General features: G+C 36.2%; 2 protein-coding genes across 3 annotated transcripts in view; both read right to left on the bottom strand.

Annotated features, from left to right (window-relative positions):
* Positions 1 to 7,386, bottom strand: part of LOC106134440 (atrial natriuretic peptide receptor 1) — a 192,675-nt gene extending 185,289 nt beyond the window's left edge. For both annotated transcript variants that reach the window (XM_060950032.1, XM_060950031.1), the window contains exon 1: positions 7,247 to 7,386. The gene's annotated coding sequence lies outside the window, so the exon portion shown is untranslated. The remainder of the gene's footprint in view (positions 1 to 7,246) is intronic.
* Positions 7,387 to 14,614: 7,228 nt separating this feature from the next.
* Positions 14,615 to 23,117, bottom strand: part of LOC106134429 (F-box/LRR-repeat protein 7) — a 47,725-nt gene continuing 39,222 nt past the window's right edge. The window contains exons 4-8 of the mRNA XM_013334492.2: positions 22,373 to 22,517; positions 19,081 to 19,266; positions 16,083 to 16,228; positions 15,300 to 15,473; positions 14,615 to 14,882 (exon numbers count right to left, since the gene is read on the bottom strand). Coding sequence (XP_013189946.2) covers positions 14,670 to 14,882; positions 15,300 to 15,473; positions 16,083 to 16,228; positions 19,081 to 19,266; positions 22,373 to 22,517 — 864 coding nt within the window. The 3' untranslated portion in view covers positions 14,615 to 14,669. The remainder of the gene's footprint in view (positions 14,883 to 15,299; positions 15,474 to 16,082; positions 16,229 to 19,080; positions 19,267 to 22,372; positions 22,518 to 23,117) is intronic.

Below are 23,117 nucleotides of genomic sequence, written 5' to 3'. Positions count from 1 at the left end.
AAAACCAAATTTATTTAGCACTGAATTGAATTTCCTGTTCCAGCACCGTGGTGCCTGTTTAAGGCCATACAGGGATTTTACTAATCTGCACACCATATTAGGTGCACAACTTAGGCCTTCAGGGGGTTTCATATATAATTCTTCTTCTAGTTCCCCATATAGAAATGCTGTTTTTATGTCAAGTTGAAGCATTTCATAATTATTTTTAGCAGCTAAAGACAATAATAAACGTATTGAGTCATACCTTACCGTTGGAGAGAATGTTTCCTTAAAATCTTTACCTTTTACTTGAGCAAACCCTTTTGCACATAATCTGGATTTGAAGCGTGGACCCGTTGGCTCATTCTTTACTCTGAACACCCACTTGCAGCCGATGACTTTGGCGTGTGGTGGTTTGTTAACCAATGTCCATGTTCCATTCTTTTCATGTGCCTCTAGTTCTTCTTTTATAGACATTTTCCAGTTATCAGCATCTGTGGAGTTAATTGCTTCTTCATAGGTAACAGGTATTTCATCTGGCAGTAGGTATTCATCACAGCAGAGGTATGTTCTTTCAGTTGTTTTATCTTTATTTCTAGGTCTTAAACACATTTTCTCCTTAGGAGTTTTATCAGCAGTTGTTTTCTCAGGTAAGTAATCACTGTCAGAATCTGATTTACTTTTTACAGTGTTATATGAATTATCAGAATCACTATTTTCTTCAATACTGTCATTTAATTCATTCTCTTTCTCTTTTTCAGATAGTTCCAGTGCAGCATAATCTCTTTTCACCGAGGATTCAAGAAACACAGCATCACGACTTTTTACAATCTTTTTACAGTTTAAGTTTGTGAACCTATATCCCTTCGTGTTTTCACAATAACCTATAAAAATCATTTTCTGTGCTTTAGGGTCCCACTTTTTTCGTTTTTCTTTTGGTAAGTGGACCATGGCTTCACATCCAAACACTTTTAAATTAGACACATTTGGTTTCTGACCATTCCATACTTCCTCAGGTGTTCGGAAGGCTAATGACTTTATTGGAGAGCGATTTGACAGGTAAGCAGCTGTTTTTATGGCCTCAGCCCAATAGAGTTTAGGTAATTTGGCATTTAAAAGCATACACTTGGCTTTTTCTATTAATGTTCTGTTAAGCCTTTCCGCAGCACCATTCTGCTCAGGTGTGTATGGAGTCGTGGTTTGATGGATAATTCCATTTGCTTTCAAATAGTCAGAAAAAGGTTTGTTAACATATTCCAGCCCATTATCAGAACGCAGAACCTTAATCTTACATTCAGACTGTTTCTCAACTTCTAATTGGAATTCTTTAAACTTTTCATACACTTCACTCTTACTATGCAGAGTATAAACAAAAACTTTCTTTGAGTGGTCATCCAGAAATGTTAAAAAATATTTAGCTCCACCTAGTGATGCAGTTTCCATCGGGCCACAGAGATCGGTGTGCACCAGTTCTAAATGTTGTGTAGAATGTGACACTTGACTTTTAAATGGTAGTCTTGACTGCTTACCTTCTTGGCAAGTAATGCATGTTAAATTACTGTTTTTGTTTGATAATTTAATTCCTTCAGTGCACTCAGTCATTTTCTTTAGGCTTTGGAAATTTAAGTGGGCCATTCTTTGATGCCATAAAAAGTTATCATCTTGTTTGACATCAGACATGCATGCATAACTTGTTGTTATGTTAAGTCGGTACATGTTATTAATTTTTCTTGCTGTTGCTACAACATTGTTGTGTTTATTCATAATAATACATCCATCAGAATTAAAGCTTACTTTGCCACCATTTTCAGTAATCTGATATACAGAGATTAAGTTCACTGCCAATTCTGGTACATGCAGGACATTTTGAAACAGAATCCTATTAGACTGACCTTGACCATCTAAAGTTTCAATACTAATTTCACCAGTACTTTTCACAGCTAAAGTCTTGTTGTTAGCCACTTTTATGTTCTGAATTGATGGTGATTTAATATTTTTAAGTAAACGGTGATCTCCTGTCATGTGCATTGTAGCTCCGGAGTCTATGTACCATGCAGAACTATCATTATCAGAAGCAGCGAGGAATGCAGCAGCATATGAACTACTTGAATTTGATGTATTCTTTGATTTCGGATTAGATTTGCATTGCGGACTCTTGTGTCCATATTTATTGCACTGATAGCATCTTGGACCTTTAGTAAACTTCTTTTTCACATTCTGGTAATTTTGAACATTATTCCTTGTGACAAAAGCAGAGTTATTGTTATCAGTTTTCACTTCTTGAAGTAACTTTGACTTAATGGAGTCTGCACTAATCTTCATTCCTGAGCTCTCAATAGCTAGAATCATCGGCTTATAAGTCTCTGGTAGACCGGAGAGCAGCAGTGTCCCAAGCCATTCATCATCTACCTTGAAGCCGATATTTCTTAATTTATGTGCCGTAGACATAATTTTGGTCACATACTCTTCTATATTATGGCTGCCTGAAAGTGTGGTGGTGCAGAGATCACGCAGCAGACCTACTCTGCGTGTAAGCCCCGAATCGTCGAAAGCACGTGTCAGGTTATCCCATACTTCCTTTGCAGTTGTGGCTTCCTGGATATGCACATAATTTACTGGATCGACAAGTAAAATAATTTTCGTTTTCGCTTTTAAGTCTCTCTTTGGATCACCGCAGGTTGATTTCTCAACACAATCCCATAGTTCCTCATGTTGTAGGTACGTCTTTACTGCGAATTGCCATGTGGCATAATTGTCCCGACCAGTCAATTTCTCGATTAGTGCAAGTGGGCTATTTCCAGACATTTTATTTAAGAAAATAAAAACCGGCCACGTTTTCACTTTGTAGGTAGGTTAGGTTGGATTATTTTTACTGACACTACTTTTGCAACTTTGCACAATATTTTATTGTAAGGGCTTAACTGGGCTTATAACCTGTTAGTTTAATTATATGAAACCACTTTAAATGTAATATTATTAAATGATTTAAAATAAGAGCACACTTATGCAGCCACACAGTATAGCGTTTATTTTAGGAGGGAAGAAAAGATACAAATGACATTGACACATAGTCACCATAATGGAAGGCGCCAAAATTTAAATATTCAACACTAGGTAATATGCCTGGGGAACCGCGGCTCCGACGATGATGAGAAGACAGAGTCAACTGTCCACGTTATAAAGGCACGTTCAATTGTGTGACTATATGATGGATTTGATTAAAGTTTGTACAATAGAAAAGAGAATCAGGAAAAAAATAAAAGAAAAATCCTGACAATGAGTCATTGTAACCTTTAAAATAAATTATCGTCCAACAGGCATAATAAATAGATAATTCATTTACCAGATAAGATACATGTACTTATTGTAATTAAAATTAGTCATGGTGAGTTTATTACCGATTGGCAATTTAATTTAATTGCATTACATACATACATACATACATAAAATCACGCCTCTTTCCCGGAGGGGTAGGCAGAGACTACCTCTTTCCACTTGCCATGATCTCTGCATACTTCCTTCGCTTCATCCGGGTATTCATTTCGGGTACTTTTGACCTAACCCTTTACCAGGACGTCCTTAATTTGATCAAGATACGTTCGTCTAGGTCTTCCCACTCCCACTCTTCCCTCCACACTCTCCTTGTATATCTGCTAAGTCAACCTGCTTTCATTCATCCTCTCCACATGACCGAACCATCTTAACATACCCTTTTCTATTCCTGTAACTACATCTTCTTTCTCGTCACAACATACTCTTATCACGCTGTTCTTTATCCGGTTACTCAATTACATGCATACAAACATATATGTACCTACGAGTATATACGTCTATATCCCTTACGGTGTAGAACAGTCTTGGAAAGTCTGTAAAGCCACATTCAGTTGTATGTATTAAGTATACATATAAATGAATAAAAAATACTAAAAAAAAAAATCTTTTAAAAAGGGCGGGTTATTCACTCATTCAAAATCACTTGTCACGTTGTCCCCTTTTAAAAATATGACGTGGGGTGCGACAGAAGATTAATTGGCGGACATTTTTATGGTTTTTTATCATTCTTATCGTTTGCCACTATTGTACATGCATTGATATTTTTATCGTTAGATATCAATTACTTTATATGTGTGCGGTGACTTACAGTATACTTTCCTGGCTATAGTTTCGGTTGCATCCTCACTACTCTTGAGAAGAGCCCGGGATAAGCTCCTGACCATGGAATTCTGTATTAGATGAGTCAGGTTTTTTCACGAATCGACTCCCATCTGACCTCCGTAACCTTTGCAGGGGAACTTTACCCGTATTGGATTGCCGAAATGTGCAGGTTTTCATGATGTTTTCCCTCATCGTAAGAGCATCGATTATTTATCAAACTTACGTACATAACTCCGAAAACAGTCATTGGCATCAAATAGAGCTAGATAATGACCAGGTAGTACTCTAGAGCTAGCTGTGTAGTTCCTGGCACGCATAGAAAAAGAACAGGACCACTTCATCTCTTCCCTATGGATTTCGTAAAGGGCGACTAAGGGATAAACTCATAAAGTTGGGATGGGCTACCTGTCACTATTTGAATCTCAATTCTATCATGAAGACCAATAGCTCAACAACTCGGTCTACCCGTTAAGGGATAGGTACAGACGTGATTGTATGGTATCCTAGAGAAGGCAAACATAACAGACGTAAACCACGTAAAAGAGAAAGAAGGAAGTGTAGATGGAGTGATGTGGAACAGAGTCGTTTAGGATAGAGCAGAATGTAAAAGGTTGGAAGAGGCCTTTGAAATATGACTTTAAAAAAAAAACCAGAGGGCGATAGATCATTGGATTCACTGAAAATGAACATGGTGAATAGATACGAAAAGATCAAAAGGATTTTTGTATCAAATATGGCGATAGTCTAACATTCCCGTTACGTACAGTCAGCAGCGCGTCAATCAACAAACAGAAACACAGTTTTGAAATAGGAACATCGTTCTTTGCTTTTTTCGACTTCAAAAAGGAGGTTGTAATGGAACATCCCTTTTGTTTTTTGATACTGACTCCAAAAATAATGGTTTGTTTTCGGCCAGTATTGTATGTATCTTAGTTAGTTTTGTTACGTATTTGTAAATTTAGTCTGATTTTCACCGGAATCTTTTGATCCTGTTTGGATGAATAGTAGAATCATCATAGTCGTTTATCAATTAAGGGTTTAAGAGACAGTAAAAACATATTCTCAAATACTAGGAGATATTATATAGATTGTGATTGCCCCAAAATTAGCTAGAGGCTTGTGTTACGGGATACTAACTCAGAGACACTATACATATAATAAAAATACATACTTAGTAGATAAAATCCCCAAAAAGATTTGAACCCGAAAGATGTCTAACACCTTACTCACAAGAGTATCTAAATATAATTGCCGTTATGCCATTAGTTCTATGTCCATGAGAATACTGTACATTTTTAATTAAATTTCGATAATAACGCATAGTGATCCAAAGACTGCCATTCTTAAGAATTTCAAAACCATATCATCGGATGCGATAACGGCGTATCTACACATATCTGATTGTTTGACATACTCGTATGTATCTACGCCTTTTTATTACTATGTGTTCCTTAATCTTCCTCCTGGCTCTAGGCCCCGTTGTATCCTCACCACTCTGGAGAGGAGCCCGGGATATGCCTTTGACCATGGATCCTGGATTGGGTGAGTCAGGTTTTTACACGAAGCGACTCCCATCTGAACTCCGAAACCTTTGCAGATAAACCTAACACGTATTAGATCGATCATGGTTATGCATCCAGTTGCCTGAATGTGCAGGTTTCCTCACGATGATTTCCCTCACCGTAATAGGATCAGTTGGTATTCAAACTACTGTACATAACTGTCATTGGTACCGAGGTGGGATTTGAACCTGTGTACCCTTCTGCGCATCACGCATTTTAACCGGGCAACTTACCGATTCAACCACCGACGTTCTTACTAAATTATCCTGAACTATCTGATCCTAAATGTCATATAAAATATGTGACTTTTATCTCCTGAACTGAAGATCTACGCTCTTTGCATATCCAGGCGAATCGCTAAATTATTTCTCTGAAACTGAAGGTATCTTTTTTAAAATTCAAACAATATATCTAAGTACTTACGATGACTTATTGTATAAAAACTATATGCAGGCAAACGATTTCATAAAAAAAATCCAAAAATAACATCATGTAAAGGTTCTTACATGATTTATTTAGCGGACCCCAAACTTTGATGTTGAGAATACAGAGAGATAACTTTATTTTAGCCGATGTGCTAGCAACCTGTCATTATTTGAATCTTAACTATGACTATTCATAAACGTGTCTTTTCGGAATTACTGGTTCTGTGTGACCCGTTCATTCATGAGAGAGTACCAAAATGTATGTTAAGTTAGTATGAATTAATTTTAAAACTACCTGCTTTTAATTTTTTTTAGGCATTTCAAATTTTTCTCTTTTATATTCGCAAACGCATTTATAATTATTACGCTTTATTGCCCCAGTTCACAGGGGCTGATTTATTTTTACTTTATGCGCTGAAAATAGCTCTGTAATCCGTAAATTTCCTTTAATTTAGTTTAAATGCTCCAAATTAAGATTTTTCAATTTAATATAAACCATTTTATTGAAAAGTATTAATTTAGTGCATATGTTATATATTCGTGCCACATAACTTTAATGTTTTTCATTTGTTTTATATATTACATATAGTCACGTCTACATTCCATGCGAGGTAGACAGAGCCAACACTCTTGAAATTACTGATAGGCCACGTTTAACTTTTTGACTGTTATGTTATTTGCTTTTTGTATCAAAATACATTTGAAATTATATTATAGCAATGAGAATAAGAAATGAATAAAAATGGACTTTACACGTATGTACCTACTGGTAATTGACATTTTATACAATCAGTATGAAGGGTAATGCTGGGTCCTATTTCGCCCACCAGTGGTCCATTTCTTTTTCAAAATTGAGAATAACATCTATAATCTAGTGCTGCAGCAAATGTTTTAAATGGGTATTTTCACCAGACAACAAACTTTGTTTTACAATTTTGTAGGTATACATATGTATTTCGAGCATTTCCCGTTCATTATTAAGAATATAAACCAACCAAATAACGTTGTGATGAATGAGAGTGGCATATTATTATACAAATAAAAATATACCTTGAACACTAGAACCGTTTTTCGTCCGCCAAAAAAGTTACTTCAAAAAAGTTATAATAACCAAATACAACTCACCAAATCCCACATAACTCCGAAAAATCGTTGAAAACATTTCACGAAACCACTGAACAGTTTAATTTAATTTATTTTTGACGTTCACGTAAAACTGAAGCGTAAAACGGAACGGACTCACGTGCGGGCGCCCTTCTCGCGACTCCGATACACACTGAAACTGAAAAGGGTGTGATAATACTATATCGCAATTCGCCATGTTAATTTTTTTACTTCTTTTTCAGATTTTTTTGAAGTTTTATTCAAGAAGACTTATATTTTATAGACCTTATAATGTGGATGTAGCGAAAGAAGTTTGCAAGAATAGTGGTAGATGTGGTCTCTTGGTTTTTTGTTTTAGACATGGATGGGTTACAATATGTTCATACCTCCTTTCATTATAAAATATCGTTTAGGTTTTAATATTCTTATTTCAGGCTGAAATAAAAATAAGAAGAAACTTACCTTAGCGCATTCTGCAATCTCGTAATATTTTCCTATAACTGTCTGATAATCTTGTAAAGTATTGAAAACATTTTTTTTCTATTTTGGAATCATACAAAATATGTTTTTATCTTATTCTTATACTAATCAGAGCGGAAGAATTGACTTCTCGTTATCATTTCAATAGATGTCGTTAAATCAATTCAGTGCTGCGCATTAAACCTCCATTGAGTATAAAATATATGGAGAAGGCATGATGTGTAGTCATGCAACTTACAACTAAAGTAAACAGTACCAATAGGAAAATTACTAGTGTTAGTAACTGACGGCAACATATCGTAAAAACTTAGGAAAACCCTGTATTTGGATTTTTTATTAAGCATCAATTGATGTAATCTGGTTTTTACAAAAATATATATTTCTATGTGTTTTACATACATAAAATCACCTTTTTTCCGGAGAGGTGGGCAGAGACAATATCTTTCTGTGTTTTTTTTTTTAAGATTTTATTAAATAATAAAAATTCTCACCATTCTAGTGTTTTGGTCTGGGCTATGCCCCTTTCTAAGAGTTTAACAATGGTCATAATCTTAAAACAAGGAAGTCAATAAAAAATTAGCAGTAGACGCTTTAACTTTACAACTAAGACGCGTTTATAATATTTTGTATTGTAAAAGATGAACGAGGCCATCGAGACTATTGCGTCTGTCTATCCCATAAGTGAGTTATATATAAATGTACAAAGTATTTGATACTTTTTACAATAATAAATTAAATATTTTTAAATTTGTAAGTTATTGTTTTTTTCCTTCTATGACAACTCCATCGAATATATTCTCATTGAACTTCAAAGCTGAAAATCACTAGGATCCTGTTTCCTTAACAAGGTTTATTTATCTTCTCGTTAAGTGTAAACATTTCTATTTCAACAACTTTGATAACTCCTTACATTTCAAAAAATTTTAAATAGATACAGGCATAAGCCGTGTGATTCCCGTCATTAATAGGATAAGCCCGCCTTTGTACTGTACTACTTTGTGTTGTTACTTATTTCTTTAGTGAACAATAAAACATTAACTTACTGAATGGCCACGTTAAGCTGAATGGTTTAATAATAGAATCAAGATCAAAAAAGTGACAGATTGCAAACCCATCGCCTAAAAGAATAATTCCAAGTTTGTAAGCCTTACCCTTCTCCGTCTTCTCCGCCTACTTAATCTTTGCAGGATAGCGTTTCACTGAAAGTGCAGATTTAATCACTATGTTTTTTCTTTAAAAGAGTATTTGGTACATAACCACAAGAGGATTCAAACCTGCGCACCTTAATATGGGCACTAATGAGCGTGCCTATATTAAGTCGGATAACTTTTTCTTCTTTTCTCTCTCATTCTACAAACATAAAAACCTACTTTCCTCGAACTTAAACGGCCTTCAACATATATTTAATTAATGAACAAATCAACGTTTCGAGTGCATAAAAATTCCAATAGATTTGAACAGACAAAAATACGTGACGCAGCAGATAGGTGATAAGATATAAGTCAATTAATTCAGTTAGTGAATTAATACGGGCCGATAAGCCTTTTTAATATAAACCGTGTTATCACAAGTGGTCTGGTGACGACGTGATTTTTTTCTTGCTCTGTTTATTGATTATTATTGCTCCGTTCAAACCTTTTATGGGATAGGTACCAATAACACGCAATAGGTACCTAAGTATTTTTTTTATTACTTGCTTAAGCATTATGTTAGCAAAATTTTTCCAAGAATGGGTTTTCATGGTTTATTGTAAACACAAGTCGCGCCGATGGGCACCTGCTATTTGGTACCTAAGTATTACAATGTTGTAAAACATGTACCTATCATTCTTTCTGTTGTTACGGTTGGCAGAATGCTGGTAGCATTACCACGTTGAATGGCAATGCTTATTCTATGACGGGATACCTCGATAAGCCTTTTGAAAGAACATCCTACTAATATTATAAATGCGAAAGTTTGTGAGTATGGATGTTTGTTACTCTTTCACGCAATAACTACTGAACCGATTACGATGAAATTAGGTATGTAGGTAGCTGAAGACCCAGAATAACATATAGGCTTTTTATCCTGGAGTTCCTGTGGGATTGATTATTATGTTATGATGGGGTTTCCACGCGGACGAAGTCGCGGGCGGCCTCTAGTTAAATAAAAATAGAATGAAATTTCTTAGAATTATGTTTTTGTCATTATTTTATTTCACTAGTTGGACCTACCGCGAATTAGACCGATCGCGAAGGAATTGCACAAAATGTGTGAATTGGATTAATCGCTACAAAATATATCGCTACAAAACATATCGCTACAAAATATATCCACTCACCATTATGAAATGTACTTAAATCACAACAATGCCAACGGTTGCGAAACTATAGATAAGAGGTAGGTGTTATCGATTACTATTGATAGTAATGGGTGAATACTATCGCCAGCATGATTGATTTATTGGGTAAATTACTGAACAAAACAATGAGTTTAACAGGAAAATTAATGAATGAACGTAGCTAGCAAACAGCACTATACGCATTTCAATTTAATCATTAAGTCGTCCAATTGAATTTCTTTACGACTGAATTATAATTTTATTATTTAATAATTTACGCCTTTGACGACATCCATGGGAAAGAGATGGAGTGGTCCTATTCTTTTTTGTATTGGTGCCGGGAACCACACGGCAAGGCGACTAAGGTATAGGCTTACAAACTTAGGATTCTTTTAGGCGATGGGTTAGCAACCTGTCACTATTTGAATCTCAATTATATCATTAAGCCAAATAGACGAACATGGCCATTCAATATTTTCAAGCCTGTTGGCTCTGTCTACCCCGCAAGGGATATAGACGTGACCATATGTATGTATGTTCATCAATAAATACCAAAATGAGGCATGATAATGAAAATTATTTTTGTAGCATGAAATTTTTTTTATATAGAACCAGTACTCACAATAATACTAAATTAACAATTTAGATTTGTGCTTGTGGAAATTAATTACTATTTAGAAGCTTGGCTCATGCCGCAGATCCACAAGCACAACGCTAAATTGTTAATTTTGTATAATTGTTAACACTGATTCTATGTTAATAAACTAGCTGTGCCCGCAACTTCGTCCGAGTAGAATAATTATTTGGGCATCATTGTAGCCGTCAAGGATGAATTTCTCCCGTTTTTTTTCATATTTTTCATTATTTCTTTGCTGCTTATAGTTGCAGCGTGATATTATATAGCCTGAAGTTTCCTCGATAAATGGTATATTCAACGCGAAAAAAATTTTTCAATTCGAACCAGTAGTTCCTGAGATTAGCGCGTTCAAACAAACAAACAAGCTCTTCAGCTTTGTAATAATAGTATAGATACCTATACATGCTTCAAAAAGATATTTTTACAATAGTATAGTCAATGCAACGATAGAATCCCTAATCTCGTTGCGACATGGCTGCCAACGATCAACCTGAAAGTCCATTTCAAACAAGTCCTAAATAAATTTTGCCTGATAACCCAGCGGACCCAATCAGCCCTTCACTCGCGCGCGGCAAAACCGAATTAAGCAAATATTCGTGTGCCGAGATACTAAACGAAAGGAATTGACTAAGCTCACTATTTCATACTTTTTTTTACTATATAGATGCTGTGCTGTGTGGTTCCCGGCACCGATACAAAATATAATAGGACCACTTCATCTCATCATGTCGTAAAAGGCGACTAAGTGATAGACTTACAAACTTGGGATTCTTTTTTAGGCGATGGGCTAGTAACTTGTCACTATTTAAATCTCAATTCTATCATTAAGCCAAATAGGTGAACGTGGCCTATCAGTCTTTACAAGACTGTAGGCTCTGTCTACCCCGCAAGGGATATAAACGTGACTATATGTATGTATGTAAGATACTTAACAAAAGGAATTGGCTAAGCTCAGTATTTCATACTTTTTTTTACTATAGATGCTATGCTGCGTGGTTCCCGGCAAAAAAGAATAGGACAACTGTATCTCTATCCCACGGATGTTGTAAAAGGCGACTGAGGAATAGGCTTATGTATAAACTTGGGTTTCGTCTTTTATTACATTTGAGATCAGTGATCATCAGATGATCAGTCATTAAACCAAACAGCTTAACTTATATGTTATGTTATGTTTTATTATAGAAAATATAAATACAATTTTTTCCGTTGTAGTTTCCAACAGTTAAGAATAGAACCACTCCATATCTTTCCATGGATTTCGTAAAAGGCGACTAAGGAAAGGCTTATGAACTTGGGATTCTTTTGTAGGCGATGGGCAACCTATCACTATTTTGATCTCAATTCTATCGTTAAGGTATATAAGCTGAACGTGGCATATCCGCCTTTTCAAGACTTTTGGCTCTGACTACCCCGCAAGGGATATAGACGTGACTATATGTTATATGTATGTTCGCAAACACTAAAACAACATTTCTCAATTTATCATCTTTTTCTTACTTTTTTGTTTTACTATAATGTAATAATTGTCGAATCACTCACACAAACACTCACACACACTATTTTCTTTCTTTCTTTCTCTATCATGAAAGAGAGCTATCAAGTAATTGTCAAGTGAAATTATTAGTTCATTTTACGCGTCACAGTGACAAATCACACAATTTCATCTCTCGAGACGGCCAACTGAAAGACACAACTTTCGTGTTCATTTTGCGGTCAGACATTTCTATCGTTCACAATACGCCAATCAAAAGGCCCCAATTTTCTGCCTACCCATTGGGGCGACGAACTTACATCAGTTCGGTAATGGGGTCTTTTGATAGTAGTAATGTAGTATTAGGTATAGAAATGTAAGTTTAGTACTTTTCTCTCTAAATTAATCCTTAGGAGTAAGGGATAGGCTTACAAACTTGGGATTCTATTTTAGGTGATGGGCTAGCAACCAGTCACTATTTGAATCTCAATTCTATCATTAAGCCAAATAGCTGAACGCTGCCATTCAGTCTTTTCAAGACTATTGGCTCTGTCTAACCCGCAAGGGATATAGACGCGACCATTTGTATGTACATATGTATGCATGTTAATCCTTAGATTGTATGTACGTCTTAAGACCTTCCAAGATAGACAGAGCCAATAGTCCAGAATAGGCCACGTTTAGCCGAATTCTATAATGATACAATTTACTGATACATAATGCTAGAAATATATGTTTTCCCAACATTGACTTTTTACAATCTGCGTGCGAATAGAAAACTCCTGAGGAAAAAAATAAAAAAAGGTTTACTTGTTAAAATTTATAATTTAATAATAAAACTAAAACAACAATGGCAATCGAGTTACAGAAAATAAATCAATTAAATGTACAATTAAACAATATCTTTTGAAGATACTTTCACAATAGCTACATAATTATTTTAAAATAAATACATTCACTTTACAAAATATTAACTTTCAGGCCGCGGTTGTGCCTGCGATCAAAAACTATCTTGTCCACGCATACTCGTATTGATATTATCAATACATTTAAGTACTTTAGTTCGGCAAGCGCCAAACTAAAAGTTTATTACTTTTACTTACTTTTATTTTATATATACTTAATAGTTCTGGCTGTACATTGTTTGTCAATCACTCAACATCAGTTATAAAAAAGAATCATTTTGACAAAATTTCAATAACGTTAAAGTTTAACAGTTTATTAAGATTTATTTAAGCTGTTCTGATTAAAATAAATCTAAAACTTTCAAAGACAATATGTTTGGATCCTAAAATGTATGGCACTAATTTACATCATAAAAAATAAATATTTAATTTTGTAATATGGTTACTTAAATGTAATTCTGCTATTGGAATCACCAAACAAAATATGAAACTTTATCTCCACTATTTAGGACTTCAACGTTGTAAAACCTGTAAGTATTAAAGCATTTACAAAATTGTAAAAAATATACCTATTTTTATTAGATACTTTATAATAATTCTTATTTACAAAAATTCACTTACATTCTTAAAATAACTAAGCATATAATATTTTAATACCTTTTTTACAAAACATTGCAAAATGCCTGAAGAAAAAAAAAACAATCTTAATTTCAGGACCTAAAATTCAAAAACTGTTGAATAAATCATGGTTAAATGGATATTTCTTTTAATTTTAAATAACATTTGTACGAGTATCAATTATATCCCATAAGTATAAACTTTTGCCCGTGACATCGCTCCCATGGAAACTTCTAAAAAACTCTCTGTAATACAATATTCGTGAAAAATTACTTTCTATAAACAGACGAACATTCGTTGTCATTAATTAATATGGAAATTTTCGAGCTCGTTTTACGTATTTGTTTCTTATTCAGCACATCTTTGATTTTCACAATCGGTTACAAAAAAGTTACAAAAGAAGCGAAATCTGGATCAAATCTGGACAGTTATATTAAGTTTAGGTAGTCAGCTGAAAGGGCAAATTACAGGAACAACTTGTCAAATTTACGGTTTGATCGCCTAAGTTTCAAGGTATGAAGGTTATAGTAAAACTAGATTTTAACCGCAGCTTCGCCTGCGAGAATTTAGCGGAACTTACAAAAGAATACAGGTTTTTCGTAAAACCCACGGGAACTATATTTTTTACCGGGATGAAAAGTACCCTATGGAGGAGGACCCTCCAGACTCGTATTATATACACTCAAATATCAAGAAGATTTGTTCTTGTTTATAATTACGCATTTAATTTACGTAATTAATTTTTAATATTAGTGTTTCTACTAACTGCTTGTCAGTTATTATACTTGTATGCCAAATTTCAGGGAAATCTAATTTGTGGTGACCGTCAGTGCATTAATAGATATGTCAGTTATGATTAACTTTCGTTTACCTGTAATTACAGATGAATAATTAACAAATTTCAGCGAAACGTAGGTATTCAGTAGTTATGGCTATGCTTTTGAAATACCGTTTTATAGTCAGTTGTACCAAATAACGGAATTATATACACTCTTTTCAGATATCTACAATTATCAACAAAAGCCAGGATTGGTGTGCTCAATGACGCATCTCTTGCAATACTTCTTCACGGCCCGGTACCCCCTTAGGGTTACCGGCGTGTCCTGAATGTTGAGCTGGGTCAGCCCGCGGCAGTAGTAGGCCACAGCCTCCAGGCCCTCGTCTCCGACCAGCTCGCAGCCTCGGAGCGCCAGCTTCTTCAAGTTCGGACAGCATCGGGCGAGGATCTGGAGACAAATGTATTTATTTATTATTTACAATATTTTATATTACGCTGCAATAGTTGCAGCGTAATATAGGAGTAGAAGTAGTAATATAGAAGCGAATAAATAATGGAAAATGTGAAAAAAACGGGGAAATTTATTCTTCAGGGCTGATGATGATGCCCAAAATAACTATTCCACGCGGACGGAGTCGCGGGCACAGCTAGCCTACTAATAGTTCTTGTCCTTCCTCTGTCCCCAAAACTACACTAGCGCGCGACGCGGTTATTATCACCCGAAAACTATCGCTGTTTCGCTTTTTATTATTACGTGAAACGGGACAGCGATAGATTTTCGCGTTATAAAAAGGGCGTCACGCATGCTATGCTACGGAGGCTGATTCCAGATGTGCCAACCTTCAGGAAGTATTATAATAATTACCTGTAACCCAGCTTCAGAAACGTCAGTAGCACCAAGATCCAGGGCTCTGAGCCTCGAGCAGCCCCTGGCGACTGCTTCCACGCCATCATCCCCCAGCGCCCCGCACCCCCTGGCGTTCAGGTAACGCAACTTGTAGCACCGCCGCGCCAGGGTCCGGATTCCCGAGTCTGACACCTGGAATTAATCCAAACGTTTTTAATCCGTGTGGTTCCCGGAACAAATAGAATAAAATAATAGACCACTCTACATCTTTCCCATGGATGTCGTAAAAGGCGAGTCAGGGATAGGCTTACACACTTGGGATTCCTCTTTTAGGTGATGGGCTAGCAACCTGTCACTATTTGAATCTCAATTCTATCATTAAGCCAAACAGCTGAACGTGGCCTATCAGTCTTTTCAAGGCTGTTGGCTCTATCTATCCCGCAAGGGATATAGACGTGACTATATGTATGTATGTACATATATGTATGTTTTTAATTTTCTGTGTTTAAGACGTTCGTTGTTAAAGAAGAATCTTTGGATTTGACCGGGAGAAAACAAGTTATCTTCCAAGCTCCTTTCTGAAAAGAAAACAATTAAGCAGGTCAGGTACTTACTCCCTTTTGACCTTCGTGACTCTGACAGTTTAAATGCTTATTATTACAACTAAATAAATAAAATTTAAATAAAATAAAGCCTAACCACAAGTCATATCAGATGTTGCTCTACTTCAAATATTCGAATGATGCGTAGGGAAAATAAAAAAATAAACAGATATTACAAAACATTTTTTTTATTACATACCTGTGTACACTTAGCTACAGAAAGGTACCGCAGCGCTGGTCCCAACTTGGCCAACTCGTACAGGCCAAAATCCGTGACGCCGGTACAGTCAGACACGCTTAGCTCCTTCAAGGCGCAGTACGAAGGTATCCACCGGACGCCCGCATCTGAAAGAGAAAGTTATCATATTGTTTCAAAATCTAATAATTTCATAAATGGTACCTTAAGTTTATGCACAATATTTCGTATGCTGTCCTATTTCTCTCTTAGACGGACTCTGTGGCGCAGCGGTAGTGCGCTTGTCTGTGACATCGGAGGTCCCGGGTTCGAATGCTGGCCAGGGCATGATAAGAAACGAACTTTCTCTCATTGGCCTGGATCTTGGATGTTTATCTATATAAGTATTTATTATAAAATATATGTAGTATCGTTGAGTTAGTATCTCGTAAAACAAGTTTCGAACTTACTTCGATTCTAACTCAATATGTGTAATTTGTCCCGTATATATTTATTTATTTAGCTTTTATCTCCAAAAGATACAATTGAATTTCGGTAAAATGGAGATTTACACTCTCTGGAGAGGAGCCCGAGGATCGCCTTTTGATTAAATCCATTATTTAGCAATGAATTAATGAATGTAAATCATTCTGCAAATAATGACTCATATTACAATTGTGACTTTTTTTTAGAACTAAGCATTCAGCCGCAGTTGGCATGCAAAAATATAGAAAGTCAGGAGTTGACTTCCGTCTGACCTCCGTAACCTTCGCTTCCCTTTACAGGGCCGTGGTTGCACATCCAAATGTATGAATTTACAGGTTTCCTAACGAGTAGCAAGAGAGTATCAAGAGTTAAATATAATTAAAAATTAAAAAAAAACACCATTTATTTAGTGTTAGTTTTACTTATAAAAAAACTTTCCTTTTAAATGAAAGAAAATACCTGGTCCAGTAAATGCAAATTAAATTGCCTGAGATTAGCTAATCAATGATCTCTCAGAGTAAAATGATATGTAATTGACTCAACTACTGGGTACTAATAGTCTCTGATTGATTTTTAATAGATTAAATCTGGATTTAATAACTGCGATATATAATTTTGACGTGAAAAATGAATGCAGATCGTTTTATGTGAAAACGATTTTCAGAAGAAAACAGAAAACGATTCCATTTACGTAGTTTTCTTTTAAAAATGTGTACCCTATTCTTTGCATTTGTTACATCAAAAAGAAAACATGTACCTTGGTAGTTATGTCATAGGTAATTGCTCGAAATCCAAATATTACGTGTGATATAAATGTAGACTTTAGTGAAGGAAATTCTACTCTTTGTGAAAAACCCTCTACTTGATCTTCGTGGAGAAGAGAACTACGAAACTCAATATAGACAATATTAAAGGACTGAGATTTGACTAGAGTGTAATTACTATGACCCAAGCTACGTCGAGTTGACTTATAAAATTGGTTACGAACGTCAGACGTCAGAAGTTTCTGGGAATGACCGAGGTCCATTGTTTGATGATCCTAAACTAACCTGTGACTAGAGTACATCATCTTTACATTTGCCTCTCGTGGGCCTACTGGAAGAAATTTTTCTACAAATAAGACTTGCCCTTGTAATTTCTCAAAGTTTAAGTTCTATTCTTACTTTTTTGGTGATGTACATAAATATATAAGTTATAATATTCGCAGATACAAGTACTTCGAAAAAGGAAGACTCGCTGACTGTCCCGCAATCCATGAGGTCACGGTACTACCAAATAGTTTGCAGGTTCCCGCTTTATCAGACAAACGTAAGGACGATATTGACAGGTAGTACTACACAAGTACGTACCTGTGACTAGAGTGCATCTTCGTAGATACAAGTACTGCTGGTAGTAAGGTAGACTCGCTGACTGCTCCGCAATCCATGAGGTCACGGTACTACCAAATAGTTTGCAAGATTCCGCTTTATCAGACAAACGTAAGGACGATATTGACAGGTAGTACCGCACAAGTACGTACCTGTGACTAGAGTGCATCTTCGTAGATACAAGTACTGCTGGTAGTAAGGTAGACGCTGACTGCCCCGTAATCCATGAGGTCACGGTACTACCAAATAGTTTGCAGGATGCCGCTTTATCAGACAAACGTAAGGACGATATTGACAGGTAGTACCGCACAAGTACGTACCTGTGACTACAGTGCATCTTCGTAGATACAAGTACTGCTGGTAGTAAGGTAGACGCTGACTGCTCCGCAATCTATGAGGTCACGGTACTACCAAATAGTTTGCAGGATCCCGCTTTATCAGACAAACGTAAGGACGATATTGACAGGTAGTACTGCACAAGTACGTACCTGTGACTACAGTGCATCTTCGTAGATACAAGTACTGCTGGTAGTAAGGTAGACGCTGACTGCTCCGCAATCCATGAGGTCACGGTACTACCAAATAGTTTGCAGGTTTTCGCTGTATCAGACAAACGTAAGGACGATATTCACAGGTAGTACTGCACAAGTACGTACCTGTGACTACAGTGCATCTTCGTAGATACAAGTACTGCTGGTAGTAAGGTAGACTCGCTGACTGCTCAGCAATCCATGAGGTCACGGTACTACCAAATAGTTTGCAGGTTTCCGCTTTATCAGACAAACGTAAGGACGATATTGACAGGTAGTACTGCACAAGTACGTACCTGTGACTACAGTGCATCTTCGTAGATACAAGTACTGCTGGTAGTAAGGTAGACTCGCTGACTGCTCCGCAATCCATGAGGTCACGGTACTACCAAATAGTTTGCAGGTTTCCGCTTTATCAGACAAACGTAAGGACGATATTGACAGGTAGTGTATTCCGCACAAGTACGTACCTGTGACTAGAGTGCATCTTCGCAGATACAAGTACTGCTGGTAGTAAGGTAGACGCTGACTGCCCCGTAATCCATAAGGTCAACGGTACCACCAAATAATTTGCAGGTTCCCGCTTTATCAGACAAACGTAAGGACGATATTGACAGGTAGTACTGCACAAGTACGTACCTGTGACTAGAGTGCATCTTCGTAGATACAAGTACTGCAGAGAAGGGCAGGTGTGCAGTAGACCACAGAGCCCAGCGTCGCTGACCGCCCCGCAATCCGTGAGGTCGACGTATTCCACGGGGGGCCTCCGCGTCATCAGCCGCGTCTCCAGCCAGGCCCATTCAGGCCAGTCCACGTTGGGACAACCTGGAATGGAAAAAGATGGGAATGTAGGTACAAAAATTATATGTGTGCCGTGTGGTTCCCGGCACCAATGCAAAAAAGAATAGGACCACTCCATCTCTTTCCCATGGATGTCGTAAAAGGCGAGTAAGGGATAGGCTTACAAACTTGGGATTCTTTTTTAGGCGATGGGCTAGCAATCTGTCACTATTTGAATCTCAATTCTATCATTAAGCAATATAGGTGAACGTGGCCCTTCGATCTTTTCAAGACCGTTGGCTCTGTCTACCCCGCAAGGGATATAGACGTGACCATATGTATGTATGTATGTAAAAATTATATGAAAGATAGTATTGCTTAATACATAATAATATCACGTCTTTACCTGGTTACACAGAGCTAACAGGGAGGCCAGGTTAAGCTGGGTGCACAATGATGGAATTGAGATTCAGGTCATGATAGATTAATAGACAGAAGCAAAAAGACTTTGATGCGCGCAGCCTTCCTTGACACTCTACCAAATCTTATATCTTAAGGTTTATAGATATTTACTCATATATTCGTTCTGGAATCTAAGCTGCATGAGCCGACTAATAGAGATGAACTTACCAACTACAAGTTTTTATATACAAAGGCCACGTTTATGTTTTATTTAGCTAACATGAATAATAATACAGCGAAAACCGGGAAGGTTCTCTCGACCTAAAAAAGGGTAAGAACATCGTTCAAGACCTTTGAATAGCTAATAAACATGTGACGATGTACGTGAGGTCCGTTTATTTTACTCATGGATAAAAATAAAGGGACACAGATGTATAACTTACATAAATGACAAACTTCGATTCGAATATAGTAATTCGAATTCTTATTGATACGTTATATTAAAGTCATGCAATCCATTGTAGTCAGCCTCGAATTAAAAATACAATAGGTATATAAAAAACTACGTTAATTTGAGAGTTACATTACACTTTAACTTAAATAGACAACTGCAATAAAAATAAACAATTGTTAAATAATTTATTTCCGGTTTATTTATGCACATTTTATATGTCGATTAACTACCAAAATAGTGAACTACTTTTACAATTAAAGCTACTGAAAATATAGGAACAGTAGTTTTGTATAAGTATATTCTGTTCCTACCTTATTTTATCCGGCTGGTCAATATTTATACTCTTTTTCCCGGAATAAGTTGCCATTCAAAATAGAGCACGCAATTCCGCCGTAAAGGCATTTTTTCTTGTTGGATACAAGGCAATGAAAGCGTAATAAAGTGCATAATACATCGTTCTAGAGTCGACGAACAAAAACAAAAAAGCAGAATGCACCTACCGCACGCGCTTTGACTAAGCCTATACCAGAAATACCTAGTATTTATTTTTGTTATACTTTTTATTTCTTCAAACCGATATACCTACTACCCTTGTACTGTACTGCTGTTTTATATGTATTTGTAATGTACTTCTTTAGTGAACAATAAAGCATTAACTTACTTACTTACACTTTGTACTCGTACCTTATTTATTGATGATGTAACGGATTATTTTTTTGTGTGGAAAATTAAGTTGTTTAATTGTTTATACCGTTTTCGTTTTTTTTTTTTCATATTCATCATCGGAAACAGAAATGTCGATATTTTAAAGACGTTAAGACTACCCAACAAATCGAAAACCGATGAGCTTGCATAAAGAGATCATTGAATAATATATTCTTCTTCATACACTCATGACAGAATGAAGGATTCGATAAATATACATGAAAAAAAGAAGAAAGTAGGGATCGTCTGAAGTGGACAGATGTAGTCTCTGTCTATCACTCCAGGAAAGGAGCGTGATTTTAAGTAGTACGCATATTATATTAGGATCACAAAATTAAAATTTCATCCATAAACAAGTATTTCCATAATAATTTTTTTAACGCGAAAACATACCGGATTTTCCTGACATTTCGTTTTTGCATACATTGATAATCATGCAACACAAACATTTAAAAGAATTATTTTTTCCATAGCTTATCTTAATTAAGTGAAGAGCAAGATATTATTTTTTATTTATCAATGGTAACAAAGCGTTAATAAACAACTTCCCGACATCCGCCATCTGCACTCGCGGCTTGTTTTCCTTCAAAACAATCTTCTGGTAGTCAAAATTGTTTTCAATAAATTAGGGAATTTATCCCTTCTGTTTGGGAAAGGCTAGGGAGCTCCCAAGGACGAAGTTAGCGCTTGGAACAATATTACCTTTGTAAAAGTAACTGACCTGAATTGTATGCGGACAAATAGACAGTTCCTACACAGACAGTTCCTAAATTGTTACTAAATTAGTTATTAACCAGTTTATTTAAGGACGTCCTGGTAAAGGGTCAGGTCAAAAGTACCCGAAACCGCCGAGCCTGCATGAAGAGGGTTATGAATGTAGATGAAGCGAAGGAAATATGCAGAGATCGTGGCAAGTGGAAAGAGGTAGTCTCTGCCTACCCTTCCGGAAAAGAGGCGTGATTTTATGTATGTATGTATGTTATTTTCTGTTCTAGTAGTGAAATATTTGAGGAGCCTTTGCACATGACAAACCTCCGTGGATTTAATGTCATGCATAAAATGTAAATATAGATTATGTTGTCCTTTTTTGTAATATGGTAATTAAAAAATAGACAAATTAAAATGAAATTTGAACTAATTAAAAGATACCTTATTAAAAGAAACGTGTTTGCATGAATGTATTCATTAAAATGGAAGAGGCATAATATAATAGAGCTCGCGATAAATGAGAAGTCTCTGCCTACCTCTCCGTGAAAGACGCTAGATTATATGTATGTATAAGGTATGCACTATGCACTTTGCCGTATGGTTCCCGGCACTAATAAAAAAATAGGACCACTCCATCTCTTTCCTATGAATGTCGTAAAAGGCGACTAAGGGATATCCTTATAAACTTGGGAATCTTTTTTAGGCGATGGGCTAGCAACCTGTCACTATTTGAACCCAATTCTATCATCAAGCCGAACAGCTGAACGAGGCCTTTCAGTCTTTACAAGACTGTTGGCTCTGTCTACTCCGGTAAAAAGACGTGACTATATGTATGTATGAGGTATGTACGAGTATGAATACCAGTTATCGTATATCGCTTACCAGTAAGGTCAAGATGCCTCAAATCCACCAGGTCAGTGATTAAAGGCGCCAAAGACCTAGCGTCCATACTGCTGGACCCTGTCACGGCCAGGTGCGTCAGGTTCCTAAAGGCGGAAACCAGGAGTTGGGAGGCGGCTGGTGTTACCTGAGTAAGAAAATTTATTTATATAATTGAAGAATTTGAATTTATATTACCACTAATTGATTTCTTACTTTGGGTGATATACAACTTCAAGTCTGGACAATTGCCAGTTTTCTATGGTATCATGAAGATGTATGATGTCAGCTATGAAAGTCGAACAATTTGCTATTAAAATTAATGATACATGTCTAAAAATCCAGTTGCAATAATGTGCATGTAATCAGTTAACTTTTGTGCATAACTAAGAAAGGAGTCATTGATAAGGCCGCGGTACGATTAAAACCTGTGCCTTTTACAAAAAAAAATGCGCGAAAAACTATCGCTGTCCCGTTTCACGTCATAATAAAAAGCGAAACAGCGATAGCTTTTTGACTATTCGACCACCGCCAGCTTAATTAATCTTAGGTATAACTAAATGTATTCTTACTTGAAGTGCCTTGCATATCAAACGAAGCGGATAGCAACAGTCCTGATAATTTTATCATAGCGTGTTGGATCCGCAGACAGGCTGGATAAGATATTGACATCTGAACAAGCAGGTGCATATTTTTATACGCTTTGTTTTCAATCATTTTCCTCAAAAACATTCCATTTTATAATATC

The sequence above is a fragment of the Amyelois transitella genome, chromosome 20, assembly GCF_032362555.1.
Source record: "Amyelois transitella isolate CPQ chromosome 20, ilAmyTran1.1, whole genome shotgun sequence".
In the NCBI taxonomy this organism is placed as follows: Eukaryota; Metazoa; Arthropoda; class Insecta; order Lepidoptera; family Pyralidae; genus Amyelois; species Amyelois transitella.
The sequence above is the reverse complement of the archived record's forward strand: the minus strand, read 5'-3'. Positions and strand labels throughout refer to the sequence as shown.